Here is a 16,508-nt window from a genome sequence, read left to right on the forward strand (position 1 = left end):
TGACTCCTGCAACCCCACACACCTCAACCCTCTGCCCTAAGCTCCTCATAAACCCCAACCTTGACTCCTGCATCACCACCCCGTCTCCCGCCCTGACTCCTGCACCTCCCCACACTCCAACCCAACTCTGAGCTCCCTGCACGCCACCCCCCACTTACATTTCTGACAGGTGAGGTCATATCACAACTCCCTCGCCTCCTGCCTCCCCCGGGCAGCGTCTGTGTATGAAACGTAAGTTACTTCCACCCCTGATGCTTTTGCTTATACACCACACTCCAGCCGTCACCCCCCTGCGGGCCATCCCCCCGGGCAGCAAACAGCCCCTCGTGTTCTTCCCAGCTAGGGCTCGTCCAGAGCCCGCGCCACAGGAAACACGGATCCCAAATCCTGCTGTCCCCACTAAGGCCTCATACACCGCCCTTGAGGGCAATGGGAGATGTAGCTAAGCAGGACCCCCCAGCGTGCCCGAGGGGCTCGGAGCGTGCGGGCCCTTCCCGCCAGCTGGGACCAGCCCGAGCAGCGGGGGTGGGGAAGCCGGGCCCGGCGTGGGGCGGGCACGCTCGACCGGCCTCGGCTTGTATCTTTAAGGCGCCGTCCCCGCCTCCCTCCCCCCGCGCCGGCTCGGGGGCCCGCGCAGCCCTCCGCCCCTCCCCCAGCCGGGTGTGCGCTGCGCGGGCCGCCGTCACGCCGCAGGTGCGGAGCGGAGGCTGTTGCTGCTGCACCGGCCGGGAGGCAGCCCCCTGCTGCGGCCACAGCCCGAGCCCGGCCAGCGGCAGCAGCAGCAGGAGCGGCGAGCGCCCGGGGCGGCAGCATGTCCGTGGCGACGGGGGGCAGCGAGCCGGGTGCCGCGGGGGGAGGCAGCGGGAGCCGCGTTTTCTTCCAGAGCCCCCGCGGCGGTGGCGGCGGGGGAGGCGGCGGCGGCTCCTCCCGGGAGGACTCGGTCTCCGCCCCGGCGGCGGTGCAGGCTCAGCAGCAGCAGCGGCGCCACCAGCAAGGGAAAGTGACGGTGAAGTACGACCGCAAGGAGCTGCGGAAGCGGCTGGTGCTGGAGGAGTGGATCGTGGAGCAGCTGGGGCAGCTGTACGGCTGCGAGGTACCGCACCTGCCCGGGCCCCCGGCTCCTCCCTGGCCGCTGCGGGGCGCGAGCGGGGCCCGGGGAGAGCCCTGGCGACATGCACGCGGAGGCGTGGGGGCAGGCAGACCGGGGCTCTTGCCTTTGCTCCCTGTTCCTCCTCCGCGCGATGTGTGGCTGTTTCCTCTCTGTGCTGCGCCTCCCGTTCCTCCCCCCAAGCCTGCCTGGATACAATGGGGCTGATTAAACTTTTTCCTTTTGCGCGTGTCTGTGCTTTGATTAATTAGAAATTCTGGGTTTTTTTAAAACCCACCTCTAAATGACATTGTCAGCTCTAGTGTCTTTCCCCCTCCTCCCCGTCCGTAAAGCGACAGGCATGGCCCTCTATTAAGCCCTTTGCTTGATCTCCTATCTAGTATATCTTTCAACGGGATCAGTCACTGCAGAGATGCCCAAGGCTGTTTTGCAAGTGGAGGGTTGCAGGGTGCCTGTGAGAGTGGTTAAAAACACATGGCTAGTGGCCGTGTGTAGTGCAAAGAGGATGAAGTCTGGTTTGCACTGTTCCTGAGCAGCGGCACTGATCTGTGTGGAGGTGATCCTTTATTTTTTGTTCTTTTCCCTGTCCCCCACCACCCTCCAGAAAGTGGGGGGGGGGGGGATGCCAAGCATTCAGTTGAGACATGATTGATAATCATATACATAGCATGCAATAAACTGGCCTTGATCCTTTTGCCTCTAAACCTGTCTCTTACTGTATAAAGGGGCTATATGTACAAATTGGCTTAAGCGGTTTATAAAGATGTGACTGTGGCTTGCTGCCGGTCTTACATGTGTGCAGTGTTGCTGTAGACATGTTGATCATAGGCAAGGTATTAGAGAGATAAGGTGGGTGAGGTAATAGCTTTTATTGGACCAACTTCTGTTGGTGAGAGAGACAAGCTTTAGAGCTTTCATAGAGCTGGGGGGAGGGGGAGCTTGTTTTGATTGATTCAGTAAATAAATGTTGGATCAATAAAAGTTATTACCGCACACACCTTGCCTTATCTTATGCATGAGTGTGAATGGAATACTGTCATCCTATGAAGTAACATTATATAGAGCAGCAAGTTTGTTTACAGTTTGCCTAATATGTTGCTGAATGACTATAATTGATGCTTAGCTGAACATTTTAATTTTTTTTTAAAAAGTAGGGTAATTTCCAACCCATTTCTTTCTTTAACTACATGAAGGAAAGCTAGCAGAGACACAAGAAATGCTGGTGATAGGGGAATCTGACTTCAGTGACTTTGTGGGCAATGTTCTTTAAAGAGAATACTTTCTATTAAGTCTCTTTGTATGTATGGACCTTTTAAATGAGACTTTGGCTTATTCTGTTTTGTATTCGGTAGAAGAAATAGCAATGGTTGGATATTGACTGCTGCCTTTAACATTGTTCACTTTGCTGGAGACTAATAGGTTGTAGCTTGGGAACAAAAGAGAAGCATTCCAGAGGCTCATCATGTTAGTGAATAACTATTTATACACATTCTTCAGAATGACTGGAGAAACAAATCCTTAATTCCTACTGCATTAAACAAAGATTAAATTTGTGTTTAATTACGTTCTTTACTGTGTGTTTTCCCTCTTTTTTCTGTATTCACAGAGATAGAGTGAATGTATTAAATTGGGGGATGAGTCTTTGAGTTCAATAGAGGCTGTGCTAACTTGGTAAAATATATAGTGTATACCGGAGGATACGTCAGGCTTGTCAGAACATTATAGTTATTCTGAAGACTGCATTTGTGTGCTAATATGCTCAGTTCTAGACAATATTTTAAGAATAAGCCCTCGTTCTAGAGAGCTTGCCACGAAATAAAAGTAGTAAATATTACAGCATTTCTTCTTTCAGTGTGTGATTATAAAGTCACTAGGATTGATGAGTTCATCATATTGATCTTGAGGTGTTACTTCTTAGCGATTAATAATGAAAGCTTATAGCACAACAAAACTGTAATAGGTCTTGAGTAGGTAAATGTGGGGAAAGTCTCTTCTGAAGACTATGCAGGACAACATATAGTTGTAGCATAGGTGAGTCCTTAGTTAAAAAGTCTTGCTAAAACATAGGTAAAATTAATAATAACCCCCAAAACTAATAATAACAAACTAATCCTCTCCCCCCAAAAGAGGCCCTCTATATCTTCAGGGTCATAGGTCCCCTTATTAAGAAATGTGTGTAACAACTTCAAAGATCTTAATTAATCTGACACATGGACTTGCATCATCAACTGGAGGAAAGGGGCAGGTGGGAATTTTAGTGTAAAACAAACCGTTAGAACTTTAACGCCTCAGACAGGATGCCCCACTTCTTTCTCTTTCCCAGCACCAAATGGTAAAAAAAGCATTTACCTTTGGTCTAAGAGGAGTGTTACCTGTAAGCGGAGCGCTTGGGCAGCCACTCGAGAGATTCAGATACTGCCAGCTGATCAGTCCAGTGCCCACAGCCTCCCACACTGGCAGTTTGTATTTCTCTTTGTGGTGCACATCTCCACATGCCTTGGTTTACATACCAAAATGTATTCCTCACATGGATGGAAAAATAGAAGGCAATCTCTTATAGAAAAATTTAAGAGTTAAATGGAAAGATGAGTGTAAAGATAAATGCTCTTGAAGTTTCTTGTTCTTTAGCAAACTCTCATGACTGGTTCATAATTTAATTATATTTTTCTAAGAGAATGGTGTTAAGATTGTATTAGAACTATTAATTTAGATTAATGTCTTGTTTCCTACAGCTCTTGCTAGACTTGTTCCCTTATGGTACTATGTAGTGGCAGGGTACGTATACACCAACTAGACACCCATGGCTGTCCCATGCCATCTGACTCAGGCTCATGGTGCTTGAGCTGCAGGACTGCTTCATTGTTGTGTAGACTTGTGAACTCTAGGACCCTCCCACTTGGAGGGTCATAGGGCTCTGGGCTCCAGCCCAAAACCTGGAAGTCTCCACACAATGCAACAGCCCCCCAAGCTTGATTTGGCTGGGGCATGCGGCAGCTGTGTAATTGCTGTATAGACATAACTTCACAATTGATGTCCATAGTCAAAGTGCTGAATAATTACTAAGTTGTCAAAATATTAAATATCTATAATCTGGGGGCAAGTGTGATGAGTAATGTAATTTTTTTCTTTAAATTATTAAGTTTTGGCTTTCGTTCCCATATTGAAACTTAAACACTTGTACAAACTTATTAACTGTGAGCAAAAGCTGATTGGGAAGAATTGGTCAGTTCAGCTTCTATGAAAGATCTAGCACAGTTTCACAATATGGTGATGCTCAGATTCTAAAAAGATTTTAATCCTTTAGAGTGTCATACTTGCTGTAGAATGGATAATTTCAAATAGCAAATCCCTGGTAATGTTTCATATATAATCTGGTGAGGGACTCCTGCATTTGCAGTTTTCACTGATAGTGAAAGTGAGTAATAAGCATCCATTTTTGGTGAAAAGAAGAAGTAGGACATTGAGGAGTCCTTTGTACCTTAGTGCAGAGAGTGTGTGTGCAAAGAAATCTTGGCCTCTCTAATATTGTGACCCAGTAAACTTGCTGTCTGCTTGCTGATTTCCATTTGTTTAGAAAGAAATGAGTTACAAAACCAGATGTGTCCCTTTATTTGAAACCTGAAATGTGGTCCTGTATCTGGTTTTCAGTGCTTGAGAGAATGTAGGATACAGAAGGATATAAGAACAGGATTTTTATAAGGAGTTAGACTTTGCAAACCTTTTAGCTTTTCATTATCCCGCTTAATTTCAGGTTTCAGAGTGTTTAAAAATTATCTTTAGAACACCATTTTTTCTTCAGAGGAGTCTTTATAAAAATACTTGCCATGATTTAAAACATACAAAACTTGAATTGCTTTCAGGAAGACTTCTCATATGTAAAAAGTCATTTGGAGTTATGTTAGGGAGGAAGGATGACTTGCATTGTCAAAGGCTGGCTATTTTGAAAGTGAACCTTGCAGAAACAAAGAAGTTGGAATAGGATTGACGTTGAAGCATTTCAGGTAAAGACACTCTGAAACAAGGTCTAAGAAATCCAACGTGATCCAACCAACTCACCAGTTTAGCTGAGCCAGATTCTCAGGATGACTGGCATTAAAAGCTCAAATATGAACACAACTTCAACTCCTGTTTGCATGAACTCAGGCATTTAAGCAAACTCCTCTATATTGAGGTTCTTATTTGTCCTAATGAGCCTCCCTAAGCTTAAAAAAACTCTCAAAACAATTGTGCCTCCTCCTAGTTTACTAAGGCGACACAAAGAATGAAAAATCCTATGCTTTGCAAGAGTAGGGGTATTAAAATAGATGTGCTTTGATCATTGTAGTTATAATAAGCGTATGTGTCAAAGATACTAATTTTATTTCATAAAGCACCTTTCATGTTGCCTCACAGATCTGTTGAGAGAGAGTACAAATGACAGCAGCTAAAATAAAACTGCATACGCATTTTAAGAAATCATAATTCCAAACAACCTCTTAGTGCCCTGAGCCGCTTGGCACACAGTTTTAAAGATAGCTTCTTGGTCAAGTATATGCAGAATAAAGCATTAAAAAGAGGCATATAAGATCTCTACTAAGAGCCAGTAACCCATTGCTGGTCATAATCATTGCAAAATGCATCTGAGATATATTAAGAAGGTACGTATCTGTTCTGGCAAGATCCTTGAAGCTAAAGTATGTCCTTTGGAGATGACATGCCTTGGACATGCTCCTTTAAAGGCATAGGGTAATAGCTGCTTATTTTTGACCTGTCATTATGTGTCTCACAATGTAAGCCTACTTGCATAAAGAGCCATCAGCTAATCTATGTTGTGAAATTGACAGATTATCACAAAATCTGAGGAGGTTGGCCAGTTTATGAATAAAAAACAAAAGATTGTTTTTTATATATCTAGGGTTGCAAAGAGAGAGACAACATCTGTGGCTGAGGAGACAAGCTGACAGTATGGCTTGTCTCATAAAAAAGGGGTTGCAGCCTACCTGGCTAGAAAATGCTGGTGAACGATATTTTAAACATGATTATATCTTTTATTAAAATCTAGGCTCTGGGATGCATGTTGTAAAATAAAAGTAACTGTTTTCAGTATTTCTATTTGTTGTTGTCTCTATCTTTATACAGTTTTAAACACACTTGTTTTTACTGTAAACAAATCTAAGAGCTCAGTTCTCAGAGGTGGAACTAGCAGGTTGGGTGCAGTGAATCTGTAAATGCTGCTCCCCCTCTCCCTCCCTCCCCCAACGTAGGCATGCAAGCGATTGGTCATGGTGGGTCCAAGCTTGCCGCAAGCAGAGGCTTCTCCATGGGATGTAGAACAGCCCCTGTCCACTGGGGGTCCTGGAGAAGCCTGTGTTCGCAGCAGCCCCTGTCCATGGGAGGTGGGATCCCTGCTCCGCCCCATGGACAAGGGCTCCTGGACCTGGTGTGAGCTGGGACTGAGCAAGCTAAGCTCAGTCCCGGCATGTGCTGAGTCTGGGAGTTACCCCCGATGTGGTTCTGCATTTTAATGCAGAGCTGCACCAGTCCCTGACCCAGTGTGAGCTGGGCTTGCTCAGTCCTGGATTGCACCGTGTCCGGGACCTTCCCCCCGCGGCTGCTTTGCAGTTTGAATGTAGTAGGAGCCTCGCTGCCTGCTTACCTGGCTTCTACTACATTTAAACTGCAGAGCCTCAGTGGAGGTAGCTCCTGGACCTGGCGTGAGCTGGGACAGAGCACCTTCCCTTGTTGACTAATTGTGTAGTTGATAAAAATTGTATCAACTATATGATTAGCCAGTGACTTGCCTCTTAACATCCTTACCCCATCAGTGTTCCCTGTAAGCTGTGTGCTTGTACGGTCGCTCAGGAGAGAGTCCGTTGCCACTCAACTGATTAGCAGAGCAGCTATGGCTAGGTTTATGTTTCTTCTGGTGGTGCACATTGACACATTCCTTAGTGCACATAATTTCCATCCATGAGTAGAATACATTTTAATCTGTACATGGATGGAGAAGATTAGAGGGACCATTGTGTCCAGTAGATTGGGGCAGAGAGGCTGGACACTCTGGGGGGGGTGGGGGGGTAGCGGCAGAGGCACATGGAGGGCTCGGGTGTTGAAATGAACCTACTGCTAACCTGCAGCTGCATGAAGGTGACGGAGTCCCTGGGCAGGAAGTGAAGAATTTTGGCATCCAAGGTTGCCAACACTTGGTGCTCCACAGAGGTCTGGCACAGCAAACTTCTTGCTTGTGTGATGAGCTAGTAGCTGGTGCGGCCCTCTCCTATAAGTGCTTTTGTTGTCCTGGGGCTGATGTGAAGTTGTAATGTAAGGTATAGTGGTAGCTACCTGCTTGTGTGATGAACACATATTGAGGGAATAATAGCACGTGAAATCTACAGTGGACAGTGAGGAAGAATATGGTTTGTATTACCACAGGTCTATCAAAAATCTGTATGCATTATTTTGGGCCTTTATTATGGATGTGAAACTGTAAATATGTACATGATTAATCCATGAGCCTGGGCTCATCATTTAACTTTCATGGTTACATGCAAGCCCCCCTCCCCTCAGCGAGGGTGAGAGCCGGTATGTGCAGAGCTGCCTGTCCCTATCCCCTTGCTGCTACCGATGCTACCGATGATAGAGAGGGAAGGAATGGGAAGGCACACGGGAGCAGATGGTTTTTAAGCCAGCTTCCCATGAGTACCCTCACCCAGGAAGCTACCTCCCCCGAGTGTAGATGTGTAATTGCTAAAATGTCATCGGCTCCATGTTTATCTAAATAAATATATTTTAACATCCCTGGCCTTTGAGATTTGTGGATATCCCAACCAGTATAAGATTCAGGGTAAGTTAACTCCTAAAACGTGCTTTGCTTTGTATGGAATTTGAATAATGGAAAGTAGAGATAAGTAAGAGTACAGAAATATGTGATTGTGTGTGCCTACAATTGGCTTCCGCAAAATCTGTTCCAACACTCCCTTTAGAGATAATGAGTGGGAGGGAACCATAACTGACTGATGCAAATTGAGTTGCTTAATGGATTTCTGGAAGGTGCTTACACTGTGGGGATCAGAGGAATCTGGAAATTTGAGCAGAATAAGGGATTGGTTTTAACCGTACTAATAATTATAATCCTTTCCAAGAACAGTACCAATATGCAGCAAGTTAAAGCTACCTCAGACTGTTCAAATTCCACCTATAGACTCTGCCCAAGAGATTGCAGCACACAGGTACAGGGAAGGACTTCTTGCTTTGGGGCAGGGGCTGTTCTTCCTGTGAGAATGCCCAGAAGTACTAGTGATGACAGCTTCATTGGTACGATAACAGCAAGCATCTAATGCAGGGGTGGGTAATAATTTTTGACGGGGGGGCCACTCCAAGATTTTTGGAAAGTGGTAGAGGGCTGCATTCTTCCATGGTATCAATGGAGGAGATGCAGGGTCTGGGATGAAAGTTAGGTGCAGAAGGGAGCTTGGGGTAAGGGACTGGGGTACAGGAGGGAGAATGAGTCTGGGAGGGAGTTGGGATGAAGCAGGAGGTTGTAATTTAGGGCAGGGGACTAGAGTGCAGGGGTTTGGGATGTGACCTAGGTTAGGAAGGGATTATGATATGGGGCATGAGATTGAGGTGCCAGGGTATGGGTGTAAGGGGGGGGATAGAGGGTCTGGGTATGTTGATTGGGAGGAACAGAGAGTTGGGGTAGGAAAGAGCTGGGGTGCCAGAAGCAGGCTATGGCCAAGTACTTGCCAGCTGCCAAACAAGCTTGCCTGTCTGCAGAGCTTAAACCGTTTCCTACCTGCTTGCCTGGCCATGTGCTTCATGAATAACTGAGCCAAGGAGAGGGGGCGTGGTTATTCTTAGGTGCCTGTTGTTCTAACAAGCAACTCCCATTGACTGGTTTCTCCCAGAAACTGGCCAATGGAAATGTGCTGGGGGTGGGGCAGCTCTTAACCCCCGCCCTTCTAGTTTTAAAAGAAAAATGGAGCTCTGCAGCCGCATGGCATGTGGCTGAGCGCCCCCTCCGTGCTTTATGAAGTTTGGCTTTTGAATAAAAATATGCCTAACTCAAAGATGTTTTAAACAGAGTGTCTCATGTAACCTATCAAGTTTAATTTTACAATCTGATGGATCTGTATATCCTATTTTGGTGCATGTATCATTATATTGTATGTAAAGTTAGAAATATGAAGCATGAGACTGCGGATAGTTTTAAATGTGGTATTGAGAGCTATTACTGAGCCCCTCCCCCTTCCCAGAAGCCTCAATGATATGGTTATTAACTTAATTTGTAAACAGCCTTGTTTATCCTATAAGTTTAAAGGTGATTGGACTAGCAAGACATGATCATACCACCAGTTTAAATCTCTGTAGTCCCGAACACTCTGGTCTGGAAACATTCATCATTGTCTAGAATGATTTTAGTTAGCCAGATGCTCACTTATCAGGAGTGGCCCGTGACTATAGGCTGACTTGGCCGTCGCCTAGGGTGCCGCCTTCAACTGGGTGCTCGATGATGACATCACGCCATTGATGGCCATGCAGGCGGGGGCACCGATGGCATGTTCCGCCTGGGGTGCCAGCTGCCGCAGCCTGCCTCGGGCCACTCCTGCCACGTACGATAGGTGTGGCCAAGTTTCCCATGGTTCCATAACGTTTGTTTACAGCCACCAGTCCTACCTCTGTGTTCTGTACTGTTATTTAGCTTAATTTATCTCTAAATGTTTTCTAACAGCCCAGAAAGCAGTGGAAGTGTTGGTAATGCTGCTAGACAATATTGACCTCCCCTACCCATGAAAATTCTCTCGTTTGGAACTGGTCAGGTTCCAAGTGTGCTGGATTAGAGAGGCTCAACCTGTAGAGAGCTTCCATTTTGACTGTGGCAGTTTTCCATTAAAGGGGGGATGTAGAACAAAAGGTTTCCACCCTGGGGGAAAGACTATTTAAGCAATGGGAAGCTATCAGCCCTTTGCTCTAAGGATAAAAGAGAGAGTGCAAGAAATAAGAGCCACTCTTTTAGGGTAAGAATCTACTTGCAATAAGCTTTTTAATGAATTAGCACTAGCTTTGCATTTTTCTTTTCATTCCAGCTTCCTAACTTACTTAGATCTGTCTGTTTTCACTTTCAGCCACTTAAATCCTACTGTTTGTACTTAATAAAAACACACTTGTTTACTATCAGGCCCAGTATAAATAATTGTTACCTGAGGGGGAACAACCAGTATGCATATTCTTCTTTTTTTGATATAAAGGCCAAACAGCCTCATGAGCTTTCCTTATGTAAAAGTTTTACACAGAGAAAGATGCATTTATTTGGGGTTCTGATCCCTTTTGGGGGTTGGATTCCTGGGTGCTATGCTGTCTCCCAGAGCTAAAGTGGTTCAGTGTCTGCATTGCTTTCCAGGGGGATAGTAACCCCAACTCTGCCCCTTGTCCGGGAGAGACCAGAAGATCTGTCTCAGCTGGAAAGGATGGTGGGGAAGCCTCAGAGAGCAAGAAGGTGGGTGTCAGTGGCATGATCAGCACATCAGGGGACAATTCCAGGGGGTCTTCTGTGACTGTGCTCCATCGCAGTTGTATCAATTTGTGTGCATTCGCATGCTAATGAGCCAAAGCTGCCTTTACATCTCTGGTTACCTCAGCTATTACAAGGTACCTGTCTGGGATTTCGAGGCTGCATTCCCATTCCCCTCTGATTTTCCACAATAGTACTGTCTGTCTGCTTCAGCCCCTACCATAACCTGACACTATGTCTGTGCTATGCAGACCGTAAATGTCTGAGGTGGTTGCTATGGTTACCAAAAATGTGCTTGTTCTGCATCTGCAGGAATAGTAAATGGAAGTATTTGCAACATCTAGCTAAAATATTAAATTATTGTATTTATCCCAGCCTTGTTATAGTCACTTGTACTGTTTATGTTGACAATTGAAAATTAGTGATACAGTTGTAATAGGCTTATGTGGTTTGGTGAACTCTTCATCCTGTTCTGAAGTAATATTTTGAAATATTCTTCATTTTTCTTGCAGAGGGGTGTGGTGTAGTGTTTTACTCCAAAGAGAATTGAACCCCTGTTGTGTAAAATATTGCTAAAGTCTAAAAATGTCATGCCTGCTACGTGCGTCTTTGAAGAGATTCCCTTTAATTTGGGTGGATCCCCATTTTCCCCAGGGTAATTGGTGTCAGTAATCATTTTTAAAAAGAGTAAAGATGGGTATGATGTATTGGCAATGATTTGGGAAGTGAGGGAGAATAATTTCTTTACTCAAATATGAATAAGTAGCTAGGGTCTCTGAAAACTTTTCTTGGGGAATTTAGTATGGTAACCTTGTGCTTGAATAACCATAGCTCCACTTAACAGTTTTTTGGGAAACAGCTCTCAAAAAAGCTTAACTCACCACTAATAATGAAGTAGTCTAAGGCCAGGTCTGCGCTGGGGGGAGAAAATCAAACTAAAATATGCAACTCCAGCTACCTGAATAGCGTCGCTGGAGTCAGCATACCTTAGCTCTACTTACTGTGACGCCCCCATTGTGGGAGGTCGACAGGAGAAACTCTCCTGTCAACTTCCTTAGTCCTCATGAGCCCATGGAGTATCTGGGTTGACAGGGGCATTGTCAGTGGTTGATTTAGTGGGTTCTTACTAGACCTACTAAATAGAACCCCAGAAGATTAATTTCCGGTAAGTACAGACAGGGCCAAAAATGAACTCCTTTTAGAAAACAACAGATAGTCTGGTAGCACTTTATAGACTGACAAAACATAGATGGTATCATGAGCTTTCATGGGCACAGCCCACTTCTTCAGATTAAGTGGGCTGTGCCCACGAAAGCTCATGATACCATCTATATGTTTTGTTAGTCTATAAAGTGCTACCAGACGATTTGTTGTTGTTGTGTGGTTTTTGTTTTTGTGTGTGAAAGTTTATCGTGTACAGACTAACTCGGCTACCCCCTGAAGCTTCCTTTTAGAAAATCTGTCCAGAATGGTCTACATTTCATAGAATGTTGCTCCCACTTCCTACAGAACAGATCTGTGCTAGTGAATGGAATACCATAACATGGCTCTTTACAACGGTTAAATTCTCAGGTTAACTCTTCTTTCTCTTACGGGATACAATTATTAAGCTCTCGTGAAGTTAAAGGTATGTATCATGGTTGGTCTTAAATGACCTAAGTAATACACATACTGTACAGGCAGTCCCCGAGTTACGCAGATCCGACTTACGTTAGATCCGCAGTTACAAACGGGGCTTTTCTCGCCCCGGAGGACGCGCGTGGCAGGACCACCCAGACGCGCCGCAGTCCTGCCGTCCGTGTCCTCCGGGGCGAGAAAAGCTGCTCTGCGTCTCCCTGGTCTGCTGGGGGGAGGGGGGTGCCCCAGCAGACCAGGGAGATGCGGAGCAAAGCCTTCGAGGACGCGGGCAACGGGACAGCCCAGACGCGCCGAGGTCCTGCTGCTCGTGTCCTCTGCGGCTTTGCTCCGCGTCTCCCTGGTCTGCTGGGGGGGACCCCCCAGCAGACTAGGGAGACGCGGAGCAAAGCCGCGGAGGATGCGGGCGGGACCGCGGCACATCTCGGCGGTCCCGCTGCCGGCATCTCCCTGGTCTGCTGGGGGGGGGGGGAGGGCAGCTGGTGCGCACCCCCTCTCTCCCCAGCAGACTAGGTTTTTCTCGCCGACACCTGGGGTAGAGCAGCTGGGGCGCTGCCGGGTTGGTCAGTTTCAGCAGCGGCTGAATCAGGACGCCTGGGGCAGAGCAGCTGAGGTGCCGCTGAGTTGGTCCAGTAGCGCCAAGGAGCGGCGCTACTGGACCAATCCGGCAGCACCCCAGCTGCTCTGCCCCAGGCGTCCCCAAGTCAGCCGCTGCTGAAACTGATCAGCGGCTGACTACAGGAAGCCCGAGGCAGAGTTGTTCTGCCCCGGGCTTCCTGGAATCAGCCGCTGATCAGTTTTAGCAGCGGCTGACTTGGGGACACCTGGGGTAGATCTGCTGGGGTGCTGCTGGGTTGGTTCCCGCAGCGCTGAGGTCCGGCGCTGTGGGGACCTACCCGGCAGCGCCCCAGCTGCTCTGTCCCAAGCTTCCAGATTCAGCCGCTGTTGAAACTGATCAGCAGCTGATTACAGGAAGCCCAGGGCAGAGCAACTCTGCCTCGGGCTTCCTGTAGTCAGCCGCTGATCAGTTTCAGCAGCGGCTGAATCTGGACGCCAGTTCCGACTTACATACAAATTCAACTTAAGAACAAACCTACATTCCCTATCTTGTACGTAACACGGGGACTGCCTGTATTTTCCTTTTAGATGGAGAGGTGCTGAGATCACTCACTTATCATTGGGGGTCTCAGAAAATTTCAGGAATGGTTTCTTCAGTCTCCCTTTTTGATGATGTAAATGTGTTACCTAAACTTCTGTAAAATGTAGACTCGAATGCAACATTTAGCTTTTTCCTTTCTTCTTTCTTAAAAATTTTGTAACATAAGAAATGTTGCCCCTTCAAGGAACACAGGAAAAGGTTGTATTTTAAAACATATAAATATTGTATAAGTGTGTTGCCTTTTAAGTATCCTGATTATTACCATGATTTTTAAATGTAGTAGTGCCAATGAGTTCTCCAGAGATTTTTAAAGTGAACTTTGAATTTCTTTAATCATCCCGTGCAGATGAAGTCCCTGTTTACTTACTACTGATTGTCCAGAGATGAACTAGTTAAGTTGGTGAACTAATTTACTTCATTTTTTTTTTCTTTTCTCTCTCATACTGGAGGATACAGGTCTTGCTCTTTGTGGTGGGGTGTGGCTGTCTTTTGAGAAAGAAAGGAACAGATGAGTCACTTATTAAAGTATATAATTGTACTTTTAAAAAAAACCAACAGCATCTGTAAGCAGTCATAGTTATGAGTCTTTTTTTCTCCCTTTAGGTACATAGCTCGATTATCCAGTTATTTCTGTTATAAGACAGCAAATCAAATTTGTGCTGACATGCTTCCCATTTAAAAGGATGCAAGTCAGGGCAGAATCTGGTCCAGTCTTCTCACCTTGCCATATGAGCAATTCTAATCTCTGCTACTGAAACACATACTTCTTCAAATGACAAACACAAATAACCTTCTTCAAATGACAAAAATGTTTGTTGCATGTCAAACTCCAGTTAGGAGGCATGTGAAGTGTCTTTAAATAGACTGATATCTGGGTAAGAAGATGTGCTAATAAAAATAAAATCTCAATCTTCAAATAGGGAATTGTCAGGTTTGTCCTGTGAATAAACTGGTACTATAGGGGTGTTAAATTTAGTTGATTTGACTAGTCGCTGCGGCTCTGCCTTTAAAATCTATTAAGAGCTGGGAGGAATCAGCTGTCCTGGCTCGCATCAGGTCCCCCCTGCTGAGCTTCTGCTTTTTAAATGTATTAAAAACCAGCATCTGGGAGCAGGTGCATACTGGGAATCAGATGATTCCCAGCTTGCGCCTAGTCCCCACTACCTCTCTGCCTTCCCTGACCCATATGGAGACGGTGCTGGGGGGAATTGGTTTTTAAGCAGGCTCCCCCCCCCCCAGCACCTGCTCCTGCTCCCACCCCTTGCAGCAAGGGGGGGAAAGCAACTAGTTGAGGAACTATTCGACTAACCGATAAGCTTATGCTTATAGTTGCTTATATCCCTATTACACTAATTGTTTGTTGATATAGGCTTGAATTTCCTGTTTGTTGTCTGGCAGAGCTCACTGATGTTCCCTCCAACATTTTCAGTCCATGAGTGGAATACATTTTTTTGTGCACCAAGACATGTATAAATGTGCACCATCAATAGAAACAGATGCTAGTGGCTGTGGGTGCTGGGCAGTATCTGAATTTCTTCTGGGTGGCTGCCCATGCACCCAGCTTCAAGGGAATGCACTCACTATATATTCAGTGTGTCTCCTCACTTGAAAAGATGCTGCCCTTGGTCTCTGACCAGCTAATAAATCTCCAAACAATCTCACTATACACAAGGGATAATCTCACTTCCTGTGCTCTCAAAGAATTGCTTTGCATGTAGGTTTAAAAATGTACTCGTAACCTGAATCAAACTGAATAGCAGACTCATCTCTTGTCTGCAAATATGACACAGCAGCAGAAGTATCAATCCATTATTGCAGACTTACCTCTTGTTTAGCTACAGTGACAGTGCTTCTCTGTCTTTTTCTCTTTCTGTCTCCTTTGCCTGCCACCCACCCACTAAACTCCAGAAACTTTGGCTTGACGGCCTAAATTAAGTAGTTTAGTCATTACTATCCATCTGTCAGTTCAAGTGCTAGTTACATGTCTTAAAATGTTGGCTGTTTCTCAACCCCAGGATGACACGCAGAATGGAGTTACATAAGTGAAATTCTAGAGGTTATTGTCACTTGAGAAAAGGAGTAAAATTTTAAAATAGTATGTCTGCTTCATGTACTAGAGATAATTTTTTTTTGTAAGCAATTATTACAAAGGGTAGCTAAACTACTATTAAAGATAATGGCATTCTTGGAACAAAAGAGTATTTGAGTCTAAGTACATAGTGGGGACAAATCTTCATTAGGTCAATTTGATCTATAATCATCCCCTTAAATTCTGGTAATTGATAAAATCTTTTATTTAAAAACCCATCATGTTATTCTAGGAACATGTTCAATACAGCATCCAAATTATTTCCAGGAAATAGGACAAAATCATTGTGTCTGTGACCTGTCTGTTGTCCATATGGTAGACTAGTTACCAGTAGAATAGTGTACTTAAACCTTGAGGGAAGTGTGTGGACTTCAATTGTTACAAAATTGGTAGCTTTGTTAATCCAGTAACACACAGCTTTCTGTCTCCAGCACAAAACATTTGTTATGCCTCATTAATGTTTCCTTATCTTTTATTCTTATTCAGAAGGCCCTAATTTATAGTTGTTTTTATCAGTCTATTAGAGTGTATTTTTTTAATCTGAAATCAAGGCACTTTGCATTTCTGACTACATTGCTAATGTGAGGATTGTAAATTTAAGTTTTATATGCAGGACTTCTATAAATACAGAATTACAGCATGATCAGTGCTTCACAGTGAAAATCCTCTTATCTATCTGTCTTAACAGGATTACACTCTAGTAACTGTAAGGTTTTTGCATTTGATTCAAATGTCAGTAGGGTAATTGTGACATATGATATGCAAATAGGTTCAGCCTCATGATTCCTTTCGTGTTGTTCTGTACATTTCTATGTAGAATATAAATGCACGATTAAACTGTTTTTTGGTGTTGGTATCATCTCTAATGCACTTTCTACATGTACTGTATAATGGCACAAACATGGTACCTGATCTTATCAAGGTATGTAGCTAGGGATGTGAAGGACTAGTTGACTATTCGATAAGCAAATGCTTCTCGACTAGTTGACTGACTAGTTGCTTCCCTCCCCCCTTGCTGCCTCTGTCA

General features: G+C 45.1%; 1 protein-coding gene across 4 annotated transcripts in view; it reads left to right on the forward strand.

Moving 5' to 3' along the window:
* Positions 1-309: 309 nt before the first annotated feature.
* Positions 310-16,508, forward strand: part of LOC106731438 (protein phosphatase 1 regulatory subunit 14C) — a 73,237-nt gene continuing 57,038 nt past the window's right edge. For 3 of the 4 annotated variants that reach the window (XR_012902722.1, XR_012902721.1, XM_075924427.1), the window contains exons 1-2: positions 310-1,093; positions 10,488-10,583. Coding sequence is in view for 2 of the 4 variants with exons in the window: in XM_075924427.1 (XP_075780542.1) it covers positions 812-1,093; positions 10,488-10,583 (378 nt within the window). In the remaining 2 variants the exon portion in view is untranslated. The remainder of the gene's footprint in view (positions 1,094-10,487; positions 10,584-16,508) is intronic. The other variant, XM_075924428.1, reaches the window with a different exon arrangement.

The sequence above is a fragment of the Pelodiscus sinensis genome, chromosome 3 (assembly GCF_049634645.1).
Source record: "Pelodiscus sinensis isolate JC-2024 chromosome 3, ASM4963464v1, whole genome shotgun sequence".
Lineage (NCBI taxonomy): Eukaryota > Metazoa > Chordata > Testudines > Trionychidae > Pelodiscus > Pelodiscus sinensis.